Genomic DNA, 15,314 nt, shown 5'->3' on the forward strand with positions numbered 1-15,314 from the left:
TCAGAATGCGAAGCTCTGTATAACCCCGCCCACACCCCTGATTAGCAGCTTCCTGTGTACACTGCACATTGTCAGAAAGCTGCCAATCAGTGGTGGGGGCGGGGTTACACAGATTAGCTGGACTACCTGGCACATGACCCCTAGTGTTCTAATAATAATCTCTTGCTGATAAAATAATGATTGTATTGAAACTACAGCAAACTGCTAAGCATGTGTCATATTTCTAGAATCAGGCTCTCTTCCCCTACATTATCCTGCTCTCAGATTAAATAGCAAATAACTGTTGATCGATTCCTTTTAAAGCTTGTTATATACACATCAGATGGCTGTCATCTGAACTATGATTTGGCCGGTCATTTGGCCAACAGCCATCTCAGCCAATACTCCCAAACACAGGAGCGCTCGCTCGGCCTGTGTTCTCTATAAAAAACCTGCCAGACTACGTGTTATCTCAGGGAGAACAATACGATCGGCAGTCTGAAACTGGACATGCGTGATCAACATCTCTCCTAACCATCAGTTGGCTGGCCCCCCATAAACATTACACCATCGGCTGAACCTGTCGATATTACTACTATAGTAGTAATGCTTTTGTCAGTAAGGCAGCAAACCACAGATGACAAATACATGCCTTTGTAATGAGTGCAGTCTTGTACTTCTACTTCTGTGGTCTAACCAAAGAGGACCAAGCTTCTAAGGGGGATGCCCATGTGCTCAATCAAGGTCTTAGACTGGCTGTAGAGGGGAGTGATCCAATGTACCCCGATAGGGAGGTGACTTTCATCAATGACCAGAGAAAAACAACTGCAGAACCGAATCACAGGTCAGTGTGGCTAAATGTACTGTATGAACATGAATGACAAGAATACATCCCGTAATATGGCTGCCACAGTCTCCACAACTCCTAAAGCAAGTAGGCCTAGGCCCAAATGGCCAAATCTAGAGTAGCAAAACTAGTATGCGTATGACTATCCCCAACTGGATCCATGGCTAGGCTAGAATAACCCAGGATCCAGATTGATTACTTGATACATAAAGTCATTCAAAATTTGAAGGTCAGAAGGAGGCAGCTAAATACAAGTTGACTTGGGTCAATAAAGAGGTATACAATGTACTATGAAGAATAATGTACAGGCCTCACCGATCTATATGAATCTGTGAAATACAAATTGGACAGTTTTGGCTACAATAATAATGACAACACTATCGTAAATAGAGTAGGTGACATGGCAAGGACAATTGATGGCCAGTATATTATATCATTGCAAGCAGGGCTGTGGAGTCGGAGGCGATATAAAATGGACCGACTTCGACTCCTAAATATATATAATACATTGGGTACAGTAGTTCAATGCAGTTTGTGGGGAATATTTTTTCATAAGAATTTGGGAAAGTTATGAAATGTCCTATAAATGTCTGTCCTATTCCTGATCTAAGGGTCTAGACTTTTAGCTGAGATGAATCTGTGCTACAGTAAATTGATCACTTAATCCTGAGCCGTGTATGAGGGAGTCGTGGAGTCAGTGTCATGGAAACTGAGGAGTCGGAGGTTTGGCTTACCGACTCCACAGCGCTGCTTGCTAGTGTGTTTCCTACAACAGTATAAGCACATTTTTAGAAAGATAAACACTAGCACTTTTTTAAAGAAGCACTCGGAATTGCAGTCATGTGATTGAGAACAGGACAGAAGGGGCGCTGGAAACTGGGAGATTGCGAATGGTGAGTATATTAATGCACTTACACTACATTATGTAGACATTTACACAGGTTTCGGGAATAGAACATTTTGTGGCAGTGCTTCTTTAAAGACAGAGTTCATGCCCTTCATATTCCATGAGACACTTTTGAACTTAATACTAGCTATTTGGATTAGTGAAGGAGATTAAAGGCGTACTGTCACCAAGTCGAAAGTGGCCATATTTTGCTCTTTTCTCGCTGTTCCCGAGTATTATGATTTTTGCTTTGGTTTGTTTGTCTTTTATATCCGTCATAAGGTTCCAGAGATCAGTACTTTTTTATTTAGTGCAAATTTTTATGGCCATACTGAAGGCATACTCTTGGCCTCCATAAATAATTTTTGACTCATCTGAACCTCCAAATCAGGAGAGATTCGGTGTTATCCTTCAACTTTGAGAGGTCCTTGGCATCTACTTGGCTGCAGAGTCATGTCATGGTGACAATAATTCAGCAGCTTCACAGTAAAGATGCATGGAGGAGTGATAAGGGGTGCAGCTTGAAGGGGGATCTGGTCTGCCTGGTCGACACAAAAGAGAGGAGAAAGTCTGTTCCATAGGTGTTTCTGAAGTGTGTTTCTAGGAATTCACAAGGGTATATCCCCTCCTCCGAAGCAGTTAATTCAGGATCATCCGGGAATTGTGATTTTGTCCCATTTGCATTCCCATTGCAGACCAACAATAAATTGTCCACAGCTGCTTGCTAGACTTTTTTCTTGCGTACTGACAAGATATAGAGTAGAAAATAAATATGATCTCAGGAATGATAAATGCAATAGTGCAGCGGTAAAAGGCCAACCAAGCGTATTCTTATGGCAATTGTGCAATCCGTTACATAAAACAGAAGGGTGCCACCAATACAGAGTAAGATGGAGTCAGAGAAACAGGAGGATGATTAGGTAGCAGAGTGTTCCTACACAGATCTGTGCACAGATCTCCAGGCGTGTAGCTTCACAGGGCCTGAGGCCTTACGAGCAGTCTGGAGCAGGTTTCCTGGCCAAAATGACAAAAGGCCCAGAAGACCATATATATCCCCTCCGCTGGAGTCCAACTGTATTATGAGGAAGCAGATGGATTCTTTATTCAGAGTAGCCATGATGAAGGTCAAGCACCAGCCACTAAACGCTTCACACGGAAGGGTGCAAATTAAAAGTGGGCCAAATTGCCCAAGAGTCAGCTCAAACTGTTCCCCAAGGTCCGATGGGCCGAAATGTGGTGCCCACTTGTGCGGTATAATGCGATAGGCCATGGATAAGCTCTAAACTGAGCCAAAATGAGCTCTTTGAAAGTGGCTCCTCACATCTCAGTGGCTTGGCGAAGTTCTTGGATTTCCTTTGAGCCACTCTCGATCTGTACTAACCACTGTATATAAGAAACATCCCATGAGCCCCACTATTATGGGGATGATCTAATGTAGTCATCTAGATATAAATCAGAGCAACCAATGTTATTCACATCACCTGTTGGTGGTCTTAATATTCGTGAATATAAAAATGTTAGAGCATGTAGATTAGCGCAGTCTAAAGCAGACTGTGGTTAAAAAAAGGCATACAGATACACGGCAAACTACTAATATGGATTTACATTGATATAGAAATGAGCAATGAACAGATCTACACCTGAAGAACCGAGGCTGGTGCTCCAGATTGTTCTCTTCCAAAACTCTTCTCCTCTCTCTCTGCAGCTGTTCTATCCTCTGTTTTTGTGCTTCTGCTCCTTCCACGTTCCCTTCCTCAAGCAATCTGTCAGAAAAAAGCCACACATATACTATTAGCAATGGAGATGAATGTACTCTTGAGAATACCACTTCGTTGTGCCATTACATGACGTAATTAGATTTAAAATTATTTTCAACGTAAAATCATCATTTTTTCGGATGTCCTCCAGGATAGGTCAGACGGATCTGAATGCAGAATATTTATGATGTGCGTAAGCAGTCTGCAATCAATTCCTTAAATAGAATAAAACTTCTCCCTAGACAATCCATGCCTCATCACACTTATTGGGCATTGACCTCCCCGTTACTGGAACTTCAATATTCAGTAAAGAAATCTGTGATGGAGCTTGAGGTGTGCATGTGTGAAAACTCTGCAATCCAATGAGAATTGCTCCATACTAGTTTTATAAATTCCCTTGAAAATTTACGTATTCCGAAAGTTTTCTTATCAGTCATAAATTTTGCCACAAATTCCTATACAAAATCTGTTTTACATGTGTAGGTGTAATCTGCTATGAAAATCCATGGACAAAGGCCACGATTCATCACCGCAATTTTTCCAGAATTCTGGTGTATATTGCTTAGAAAAAAAAAAAAAGGGTGAAAAAATTTTTTTTTGCACATAAATGTTGTGGCTTTTAGCGTTTTCGCACCATGTTCTCATAGCTCTACCAAAATGGCCGTGACTGAACAGGATGGGGGCGCAGTGTGGGGCTGAAGCCTCAGCCCATCTAATTCATGACGAGCTGTGGTGTTCCCTACCCCAGAAATCTCACTGCAGTCAGGCTGCACCTCTTAATGATCCACGAGTCTCTGACTCCACCACACCCCTCATCAAGACTGGCGAGAAAATTGCCGGACTTGATGAATCGGGGCCAAGGAGATGAATCTTTTCGCTGTAGGAGATGTGCTAGCGTTAGGACACTTTAATCAGTATAAGCTTTTCTGCACTAGGTATGTAGAGTCTGATCCTGCTGTCCTAATTAGATCTAAAGGGGAAGTACCCCATTAATGCAAAGTAACATATTAACTTCACCTGTTATGTAGCCATATTTCCTACTATTTTCTTATGAAATATACATTTGATAGGTTAGGAAGCTACAGATAGAAGTATAACCGCAGGAACAGATCACCCATAAGGATTGTTTAAGTTTTGCAGCTATAGAGACACATAGCTTTGCATGTGACCTGTGGACTAAAAATGATATAACATTTTTAAATATCTTCATTTTTATTTCATTTTTGTTTTTCTATGCACTGGAACAACGAAAAGAAAAGTAGCAAACATGTACATAGCCTGCATAGCAGATCTGTAACCTAAATATAATGCCCCATGTAAATACAGCATATTTTAGGGACAGATATGTCGTCCTATTAACTAAAACTGCACAAAAATATTGCGTAATTTGGCTAATTCAGTGACCAGAGAATACAGTGGCGGACTCAGATATGAATCTAGTGTTTTTATGAGGGAGTGGATCCTTCTCCACTTTATTAAAGCCAATAAACCACAGGTATGAAACGTTACCTTTGGTCTGGTCTAAGCCTGGTGTCGGTAGAAGGTAGCTGCGGCTTTGTCTTTGGTTCTAATTCATTTAACCGTAGTGCAAACTTTGTAAACCCATAGTACAACTCATATTCCTTGGGCATTGGGTCTGTTACAAATGAAAAAAACAAACAAACAGCAGATAGCGTGTAAGTATAAAACAAAACCACAAATATCAGTAAAAAAGACAACTGCATACCGTATTTTTCGGACTATAAGACGCACTTTTTTCCTCCAAAATTTTGGAGGAAAGTGGGGGGTGCATCTTATCATCTGAATATTATATACATGGCTGTGCGTGGTGGTGGGTGTGGGGGAGCGGCAGCGGGGGATCAGTGTGGCATAGGAGGCAGCAGCCGCCTGCTGCAGACTACGCTGTGCCCGCTACTAAAGAAAATGAATATTCCCTGCTCCTCACGCCCATGGAGAGCAATGAATATTCATTTTTCTTAATAGCCGACACACTGGAGCCGCAGCGCGGCTCCTGCTGCCACTCTGCAGTCAGTGTGCCCACTATTAAAGCTCTCATGGGTTGTAGTGAATATCCATGGTCTTTAATAGCGGGCACACTGACCGCAGAGCGGCAGTAGGAGCCGCTCTGCGGTACAGTGAGCCGGCTATTGAACAGACTGAATGGTTACTGCTCCCCATGCACTGAACAGACTGAATGGTCACTGCTCCCTACGCACACAGTCCCGGCATGGGGAGCAGTGACTATACCAGCACAGCGTCTCACACTGTGTGAGGGCGCATGGCAGGGACGCCATGCGCGGCTCACACAGTGAGAGTGTCGGCAGCAGATCGGGACAGTGCTGGAGGAGAGAGGAGGCGAGTATGATTGTTTATTTTTTTGTGGGAAGCGTAATGGGGGCTCAGAGGGTGCCATGCATACCAGGATGGGGGATCAAGGGGTACCATGCATACCAGGATGGGGGATGAGGGCCAGGTATACCGGGAAGGAGGGGCCATACATACCAGGATGGAGGAGATTAACAGAATTGGGGGACATTACCCCAATACCAGTGTCAGCAGCAGACCCCCTCCCCCATAACAGGGCATCATGACCACATTTTTTGCTTACATTTTTTTTTCCTATTTTCCTCCTCTAAAACCTAGGCGTGTCTTATAGTCTGAAAAATACGGTATATAAAACGGCACAATTATGTGTATACAAAGGAGGAATATGTAGATCAGTCGGGATTGTCATCTTTGACCAGGATGGAAGTGCGGTTATCTCAGGTCACTAAGCCTTTAGATGATGCAGAAAGGTGGGTACAGCCAAGGGGCAAAACAAGCCATCTTTGTGCTCCCGGAGGAGTCCTTGGCATGTGACACCACCCTCTGCCCTTGAAGTCCAGAGTGATACCTGCTCGAAAGACCACGATTCATTCAATTGCAGTAAATGGAAGTGCTCATGAGATCACAACCTAGAGGATTGTCAGCAGCCACATTCTTGCCAACAGTCACAATTCTAAGGTGCGGCGGTCCCGTGAAACAGGCCACTAAGCATGGGCGTTACAGATGTATAGCCACACCCATAGTGGGAGTTTTTGTGGGGGTGTTCCTGTCCTGTTGGCAGGGTTTAACTATCCTGAATTTTGCAGTGTAACTGTTGGTACTATGCTGATTATGAGACTCATTGGGCAAAATGAAAACTGCAAGATTTTTTTATATATATATCTAGATACTTATATGGGAAAAAAAATCATCAAAAATCTGTGGAAAAAAAAGTTTAACATACATTTTTTGAAACAGTAAGTCATTTTTTTGACAAAAACATTCCTTTTAGGACACTTCTATGGACTTACTCGTCCGCCAGATGCAGATTGGTGAAGAAGGGGACCCGTAGAATAGGCTCTCATGCCATTTCCCAAAGAGCCGATATACAACTTTACCATTCCTGTCTGTCACCGATCCTTCAATTTCATGCACATTTGGATTCCAATACTTTGCCTACAAGTGAACATAAAGTGCCTTTTTATTTGACAAACATGAGGATACAACAGTGTAGTGGCCATCTATTAAAATACCCGTGTGCCCAATATATGTGAATTGGTAATTTAGTCCCAAAGAGGTTTAGTAGATTTTAGGATAGCAAGCTCAGCAAATACAATTTTTGGGTCCATATACCTTGGCCATGCGATGTATGTGAATAACTACTGCTAGAAGATAATTCTACCGATTTACTGCAATCTACTACACAAGTACTCATTATGCCCCTTTATTCAGTATGCCAGGAAGCATCTTATAGCAACTTACCTTTACAAATGTGACTTTGCAGTGACAGTTGTTATTTTTGGTGTTCTTGATTAGGATTTCTCCGTAATGTTCTATCCACCTCTGGCCACTGAGAATGTTGTGAATACAGGAGGTCACCTTGTTCCACTCATAATGGTCTCCGTATCTTGAATTACAGAAAATATAAGTCAAAACAAGTTTTCTCCTCTTGTATATTTATGGTATATCCAGAGTATATGCCAAAAATGTATAGTAGATGTGGATCCCGCATCTTTGTCAAGAACAGGGCTCTGATGTGAACCTCTGAGCAGTAAGGTGGCTGGAGATCCCATTCATTTCTATGGGAATTCTGACCATCTCTTGACTGACTGCAGCAGGCGATGGGACCTTGTTCCGATGTGGGTCTACATGTACTGTACATTTATGGCATATTCTGTGGGAATACCACTTTAAATTTTTAAAAACCATTAGGCTCGATTCATCAAAGCTTTCACGTCAGCATTCTGGCATAAAAGCTTTGAAAAGGTGAAAAATTTAAGTGCAACATTTGAGCCTAAATTTACAATTTTTGGTGTTTGCGTGCCAGTTTCTCCCAGCTTAGACAAAATGGGTGGAGCTAAAGCGGAACAGGGTGCGGCAAAGGCGGGACGTCTCAGCTCATCAAATTCATAACGAGCTGTGACATTCCATACGCCACAAAGCTTACTCCAGTCAGGTACTGGAGTGACATTTCTGGCATAGCACATGGAGGCACAAGCCATTCGTCAGACGCTCCAGATTCATGAAGAAGAGTGCACACCTTCATGAATCAGGAGCGTCTGACTATGCCCCCTTATTAAGACAGACGTGAGCAATGCCAGTTGAGATGAATCGGGCCCATGGAGTTAGTATCTTCACCACGGATTTTTTCCAATAACTTAATTTTCTTCCCCCACTCCAGAAAAATTGACTTCCTATGCAATTATTGCAATGATATGTACACCCAGTAAAGCATCTTGGCGCACTATTCAATAATGCATGTAAATATATAATTTTTCCCTGTTTCTCCATCAATAGTGGCAACTGTTCAGCTAAAAAAAGCAATTCTGTGGAAATATTACTAGATCTAGTATTAAATCAGTCAATAATGTTTTCCTGCAACTTGATAGAAAACAAATACAAATTCCTGTGTATTATACTGTAATATAACTTTCTATATTATATCACTATGTGACGGGGACTTACCCTGGTAGAATCAAATGTGTTGTCCCAACTGGGACTATTTCCATAGATTTACCCCAAAATTTATTTTTCCATCGTATATCTGAAATATAAAAGAAAAATGTGTTTAATAAAGAACGGGAAAAATATATGGATATAATTATTATTCATACAGACAGAATTCATTGTATAAAGATGCTTTAGATGTTTCTTTAGATCATTTCCTTACACAGTTCCTTATAATAAAATGTACATTTCCAACTAGGTCATCTTCTACCTAGAATACATATATTTTTTATTATGTACTCGGGATCCATTCACATTTTATAAATATTATCCATCCTAGGTGACAGTGCATTTGGAGAGAAGACCACTAGGGGGCAGAGTAAACCGTGTAACAATTCTCCGTTGTAACATCCAGCTATATATTTTATTTTAACACAATGCAGAATTATAAAAGATCACATACAAAGTAAAACTTTGTATACACTATAAACAAAATAAAGGCACTAATATTGTTCACATAGTATATAAAGATATTCTATAGTATTATTATGGGTTCTCAGAGCTGAAAATATGGGACAAAGCAGAAATCATGGCACATAAATTTCTGGATTCACAGTCAGTCATCTTATTAAGGTACACTAGAGTGTCTACCCAGCCAGCGTTGGCTGCTTACAGGGAACAATAGCTTGCTCTAAAGTGCTTAGCACATCATATAAAACTACTACAATCACCACTAAACATTGACAATGAATACGGCTTTTTAAGGCCCCGTCACACTTAGCGACGCTGCAACGATCCCAACAACGATACGACCTGTCAGGGATCGTTGCTGTGTTGCTATGTGGTCGCTGGTGAGCTGTCAAACAGGCAGGCTCACCAGCGATCAGGGAGCAGCGACATCGTGGAAAGAATCTTTCCACGATGTCCTGCTCCTGGTTACCAGCCTGCTGAAGCAGGAGCAGGCTGGTAACCATGATAAACAGCGGGTTACTGAGTGCGCGTGTGCCCTAGTAAAGCACTGTTTATCATGGTTACCAGCCTGATCGCTGCTCCCGCTGGTCACACACAGCGATGTGTGCTGACCAGCGGGAGGGCAACGACCAAAAAAAGGTCCAGGACATTCTGCAGCGATCAGCGACCTCACAGCAGGGGCCTGATCGCTGCAAAGTGTCACACATAGCGACATCGCTGGTGAGGTCGCTGTTGCATCACCAAAACCGTGACACAGCAGCGATCTCGCTATGTGAGACGGGGGCTTTACAATATATGATACTGAACGGAAAGTGGAGCATAACAATAGAGATCAAATAAGCACCCGTACATAGAATAGCTAACAGCATGTGGAAAGTCTGTATAGGGGAAATGTCTATTCAGTGAAATTCTGAATTTTGAACATTCAGAAACACTGACAGCCAAGATCGCAAGTAATAAAAAGTGCCTTTCCTTTTAGCCTTCCTAATCATCTGCTGCTAAAAGGCCTTGAACACATTGACCCCCAATGCAGGCGACATTAAACCAATATGTGCAGAAAATTTAAAGGGGTTTTCCAGTTTCAGAATACCCAACACCGTTGGCTGCAGTTTGTTTTACACAAACAAACTGGTCTTTACTCACCCTCCCCTGGTCCAGCGTTGAGTCCTTGTTGCTGCTCCCAGTGCTGACGTCACACACAGAGTGCAGCAGCTAGCAAGTGAGTTCAGCGTCTCTGCCCGATCTGACTATACAAGCTGCTGAACCCACTGATTGTTATTGTCTGCAGCACTGTCACGTGCAGCCAATCAGTGAGCTTAGCGGTTTGCATAGTCATCTCGGGCACAGACACTGAGCTCAGTTACTAGCTGCTGCACTGTTGGCGTGATATTAGCACTGCAAACAATAAAAGCCACGGGGAGCAGCACCAGAGACTCCGCGCTGGACAGACAGGGGAGAGTGTGTACAGCACAGTTTGTTGATTTTTAATAAACTGCAGCCGGGGAAAATAGTTATTGCAAAACCAGAAAGCCTCTTTAACACAGCGTTTCTCATCTCACAAAATCTTTCCTATCTACTATTGTCTATCATGTCCGTTTCTTGAAGAAAACTATGACCGTTATTGGTCAAAGTAGGAAGGTAGGAAAAAGATATTTGTGGCACTACCAACCAGATCATAAAAATTAAAATTTTTTATTATGACTAAGGGTACGTTTTTTTGCACCAGAAACATGTCAGGTTTCCTTCTTCTTAAAATTATTCTCTTAATAAAAATTTAGAATTTTTTTATTATCTGGCTGGTAGTGCCGCAAATATCCTTTTCCTACCTTCCTACTTTGACTGTTCTCACCAGTGGATCTGGCACCCGCCTGATGAACTCCTCTAACGACCTGAAGAGGTCTACAATTTGACGTGTGTGAGCTCCCACCCTCCTCCCCTGACGGCTTTATTTTATGACAGTTATTCTGTATCCTACACATTACAACTTCCCCAGAACATGGAAGTACATGGAAAATGGGAGACGGCCTGGAACTTCAAAAAAGAGTCAGCCAAACTCGCAGGTCCCTCTGAAACTTTACGGAAATCAGCAATTCTGTGAGTTTTCTTTTGCTTGGTGAGCCAAGGACCGAGGTGTAGAGAGGGCACAGAATGGGCGTAAAGTGGGTTATGCAGGGCGCATGGCTTCTAAAGAGGGCGTGTTGGAAAAACAAAACTTTTTCAGCGACACGCAGCTTCTTCCAGGTGCCAACTTCCAAAAGTTTAGATATGTGTTGGAGGCTCGGTAGAGAACTGCCACCGATATCTAGAGATTTCATGTGAAGAATATCATTATGCAGCTCTGTTCTTCACGTCAAAGTGAGAAACACCATGATGGAATCCAGACAGCCCGACTAGAAGTCAGTGTGATCCGTTGGGACCTTTTGGTGTCTGTCATGTGAACGTAACCCAAGGGCAAAAAGAAGGAACTAGGAATTTCTTTGAAACCCAAGTATCAATCCCTGTTGTGGAGGCGTTGGATATGATAAAAATGAGGGATACAAGTTTCCTGGCTGGAGGGCATTTACTATCTGGTAAATGTACCAATGAAGATTGAGTAATGTATTCCTATAATACACTGCCATTGTAACTCACTGCTAATGTGCATTCGAAATCCCATTTACAATCATAATTTTCTCATAAAATGCCATTTGGAGTCGTCATTTCCAAACACATTAGACAGTATAGGCTATTTGGAGAACATCCTGCATCCCAAGATGATACCTGACCCATTAAAAGCTGCCAGTAATATCAGCCAAACATGACATATCACTGTAATTTACAACGGCAATTTATCTTGTCTGAACACGTTATGTTTAGTCGTAGGAACAGATGAATCCAGAATTGCTATGTATTTAGATTACTAAAATGTACTGTTTCTATTATTGGTCACATTTTACTTGTGGTTTATTTTGGCAACAGAAGGCAGAAAAGCCATTTTAGTGAATGTGAATAATAGAGGAGGAATGATGTTTTACAGCACTGAAGCTTCTACCTTATGTAGATATTCTACCAAACCTATAAGGCTATGTGCCCACGTTGCATTTATGAAGCAGAAAATTTCAGCTGCATAAATGCAAGTCCTCTCCCGGAAAAACGCATGCGGAATTCCGCACGCGTTTATCGCGCATTTTTCGCGCGTTTATCACGCGTTTTCCACATGCGGAATTGCCTTGCGTTTTTTATGCATTGGACAAAGGCAATTCCGCTTGCGGAAACGCAAAATTAAATGACATGCTGCGGATTTTTGAACGCGGCATAAACGCTGCGGAAAAATCCGCAGCATGTGCATAGAACTTGCGGAATCCCATTGGGGACCATGGGGTGCGGATATACATGCGTTTTTCAAGCGTTTACGCTGCGGAAATTCCGCAGCATATACGCTTGAAAAATGCTACGTGGGCACACAGCCTAAAACCTTTTTTCTCTGTCTTTTCCCTCCCATGCCATGTGGATAAAGGGATGTAAAAAATGGAAGGAACAGAGTTACTAAAAACTAAGAGGGTACTGCTGACTTTTAAAGTGATGGAATATTGCAGGAAGAGGTTTCACATGTATTTTTTTTTACATTTTAAAGGGGCTATCCATTAGTTTGATATTGATGGCCTATACAGGGGTGTCAGGAGCTGGTGTACATTGAACAGAGCTGGGACACCATGGCTCAATACACTGTGTAGTGGCTGTTTTGGGTACTGCAGCTCAGCTCCTACAACAGTATTTGAAAGTTGTGAACCCTTCAGTATTTTTCCATAAATTTTAAACAAAATTTTCCTTAAAGCAAATAAAGAAACCAAATAAAAAAAATTACAGTCTAATATTTTTGCTCATTTTTTTTTTTTTTAATTATCCAATTTCACATCTTTGAGTGGCAAAAGAATGTGAACCCTTGCATTCAGTATCTGATGTGACTCCCATATGCAAAAATAACTACATCTAAATGTAACCAGTAGTTGTTTATTAGTCCAAAACACGCCTGAACCAAGTTATTACCACCGTCATGTTTCAGAGACTATATGAGATTTTTATGCGGTTATATATGTAGAAAGAAAAACAGTTCTCACTTAAACCAAAAAGTTATATTTTCATCTCATCTTTCCACAAAGCAATGTTCCAGTTGCCGTGTGGCTTGTCCATGTGATTTTTAGAAAACTGCAGACTGGTAGAAATGTTCTTTTTGGAGAGCAGTGACTTTCCCCTTGAAATCCTGCCATGCTTACCATTGTTGTTTAGGGTCCTCCAGTTGGTGGGCTCCTGAGCATTAATATTAACTAATGTGAGACAGGCCTTTAATTGCTTAGAGGTTACCTTGGGTTTCTTTGTGATCTTGTGGACTATTACACGCCTTGCTCTAGGAGTGATCTTTATTGGTCGATCACTCATGAGTAGAATAACATGAGAATACATTTCCTCCATTCGTACACCGTTTGACTTCTGGATTTGTGGAGTCCCAACACTTTAGTAAACTAAACTAAAGGTTTTGTAAACTTTTCTAGCCTGATGACCACCAGCAAACCTTTTTTCCAGAGTTCCTTATGAATCTCCTTTGTCTATACAATGATATACTTCTACAAACATATTGTGAAGATCAGACTTTGATAAATCTCTGTTTTTTAAATAAAACAGGTTGCCCACTCACACCTGTTTGCCATCCCATTGATTGAAAACACGAGACTAATTTCCCCTTTGAATTCACTGCTAATTCTAAAGGTTCACATACTTTTGACTCTCACAGACATGTGATATTGGATGGTTTTCCTCAATAATAAAATTCTAATATTTTTGACTCATTTGTTTGATTGGCTCACTTTATAGACATTTAAGACTTGTGTGAAAATAATCTGATGTAGTTTTAGGTCAAATTTATGCAAAAATATGGAAACTTCAGGGTTCACAAATTTTCAAGCGCCACTATATTATTTATTATACGTAATAAGTTCATTACATTTTGTCACATCAGATTATCTGATTATTTTGGGAAACATTTCCAACAATACCTCTGCATCCGTAGGTTAAATATTTACCTTGATGTAATACAAAATTATCAGATTCGGCATGACAGGCAGATACAGGCGGGTGATGACTCACCTGAGAAGAAAAAAGACATTCATTCATTCTTTTACACTCCATAAATAGAAATGGTTTGTATATTTCCCAGATATCCACTGCACTACCATTCAGAATCTGTTGCTGTGGTCATCACGGACACTTGTTTTTATCAGCGGATTTTATTTCACGCTTCATTCTTTAAAAAAAAAAATCCCTGCTTGCTATGAGTGAATGCCTTTTTGCTAACACAGTGGCTAAAAGCTTACGTCCAGCTTTCACAGGTGTTGGGCTCTTTTAAAGTTGTATCATTATGGTAGCGTTTTATCAGAGCGGATTTTTATCTTCTGTAAGTAAATTAAAGGAGCTGTTTTCCTTCATTAAAAGTTAATTCCCGACTGCAACAAATTGTGCTGCACTCACCTTCCCCAGGTTCGCCTGCGAGTCTCACAGTTGCTCCCAGTGTATGGGTTTGGCTGCAATGTTGTCAGCGCTACTGAGTGGGCACTCAGTCTACATGGGAACTACTTGCTCAGATCCAATAGCTCACTGTTTGGTTGCAGCGCTAACGTGGCAGCCAAAGCCAAACACCGACAGCGACACTTGCAGGTGGAGCCAAGGAAGGCGAGGATAGAACGGTTTGTTGAAGTTTGGGATTAACTTTTAATGAAATGGAACAGCCCCTTTAAGCTTCCTATTGAATGACTGCAAGCATTGAACGGTATATTGGAAAATTGTACAATGAATAATCTGTGTTTGCTTAAATGAATACTCTTGAAGGCGCTTTCTGGAAATTTTTCATATTACAAATATAGATTTAAAGATCTTAAAATTGGGTAGGAGCAAGAAAAAAAAAAAAGTTTTTAGCTAAACTCATTGCTATTCCTAAGCCTCAGACATCCCTATTGCCACATACAAAATCTCTCCAGCCATGGCTGCGTTCCTACAGAGACCTGTGCAGATCTACATATACTGTTACGTCTTCTAGGCTTCAGGATCAATTAGACTTTCAGCAGAGGAGACTCGCTCTTAAAGATTCAATTTTCAGTACAAGAATCAATGACACAAACAGTAATAGTGTTTTTTTTATCAATCTCTTAGGTAATGCTTTAACACGTCTAACAAAAAGCTCTTGCAATAATCCATTACAGGCTGAATTCCTTCTCCACACTAAATTAGGTAGAGCGTAGGAACAACACTATCTGCACCGTGTTCTTACTGGACTCTCCTCACAGAGAACGTCTAAGGGCACCAGTCTAACAGAATTGGCAACACATGTGGCCCCTGGGACTGGCTCGGATAAGAGCCAAAATAACAACCCTGC

General features: G+C 41.4%; 1 protein-coding gene across 5 annotated transcripts in view; it reads right to left on the reverse strand.

Annotated features, from left to right (window-relative positions):
* Positions 1-15,314, reverse strand: part of OSBPL3 (oxysterol binding protein like 3) — a 186,645-nt gene that overhangs the window by 2,450 nt on the left and 168,881 nt on the right. For all 5 annotated transcript variants that reach the window (XM_073677876.1, XM_073677873.1, XM_073677877.1 and 2 more), the window contains 6 exons: positions 13,969-14,032; positions 8,459-8,537; positions 7,256-7,400; positions 6,805-6,949; positions 4,979-5,105; positions 3,353-3,475 (listed from right to left, as the gene is read on the reverse strand). In XM_073677876.1, coding sequence (XP_073533977.1) covers positions 3,353-3,475; positions 4,979-5,105; positions 6,805-6,949; positions 7,256-7,400; positions 8,459-8,537; positions 13,969-14,032 — 683 coding nt within the window. The remainder of the gene's footprint in view (positions 1-3,352; positions 3,476-4,978; positions 5,106-6,804; positions 6,950-7,255; positions 7,401-8,458; positions 8,538-13,968; positions 14,033-15,314) is intronic.

The sequence above is a fragment of the Phyllobates terribilis genome, unplaced genomic scaffold (genome assembly GCF_046119375.1).
Source record: "Phyllobates terribilis strain yellow unplaced genomic scaffold, ASM4611937v1 Scaffold_4__5_contigs__length_816908805, whole genome shotgun sequence".
Classification (NCBI taxonomy): domain Eukaryota; kingdom Metazoa; phylum Chordata; class Amphibia; order Anura; family Dendrobatidae; genus Phyllobates; species Phyllobates terribilis.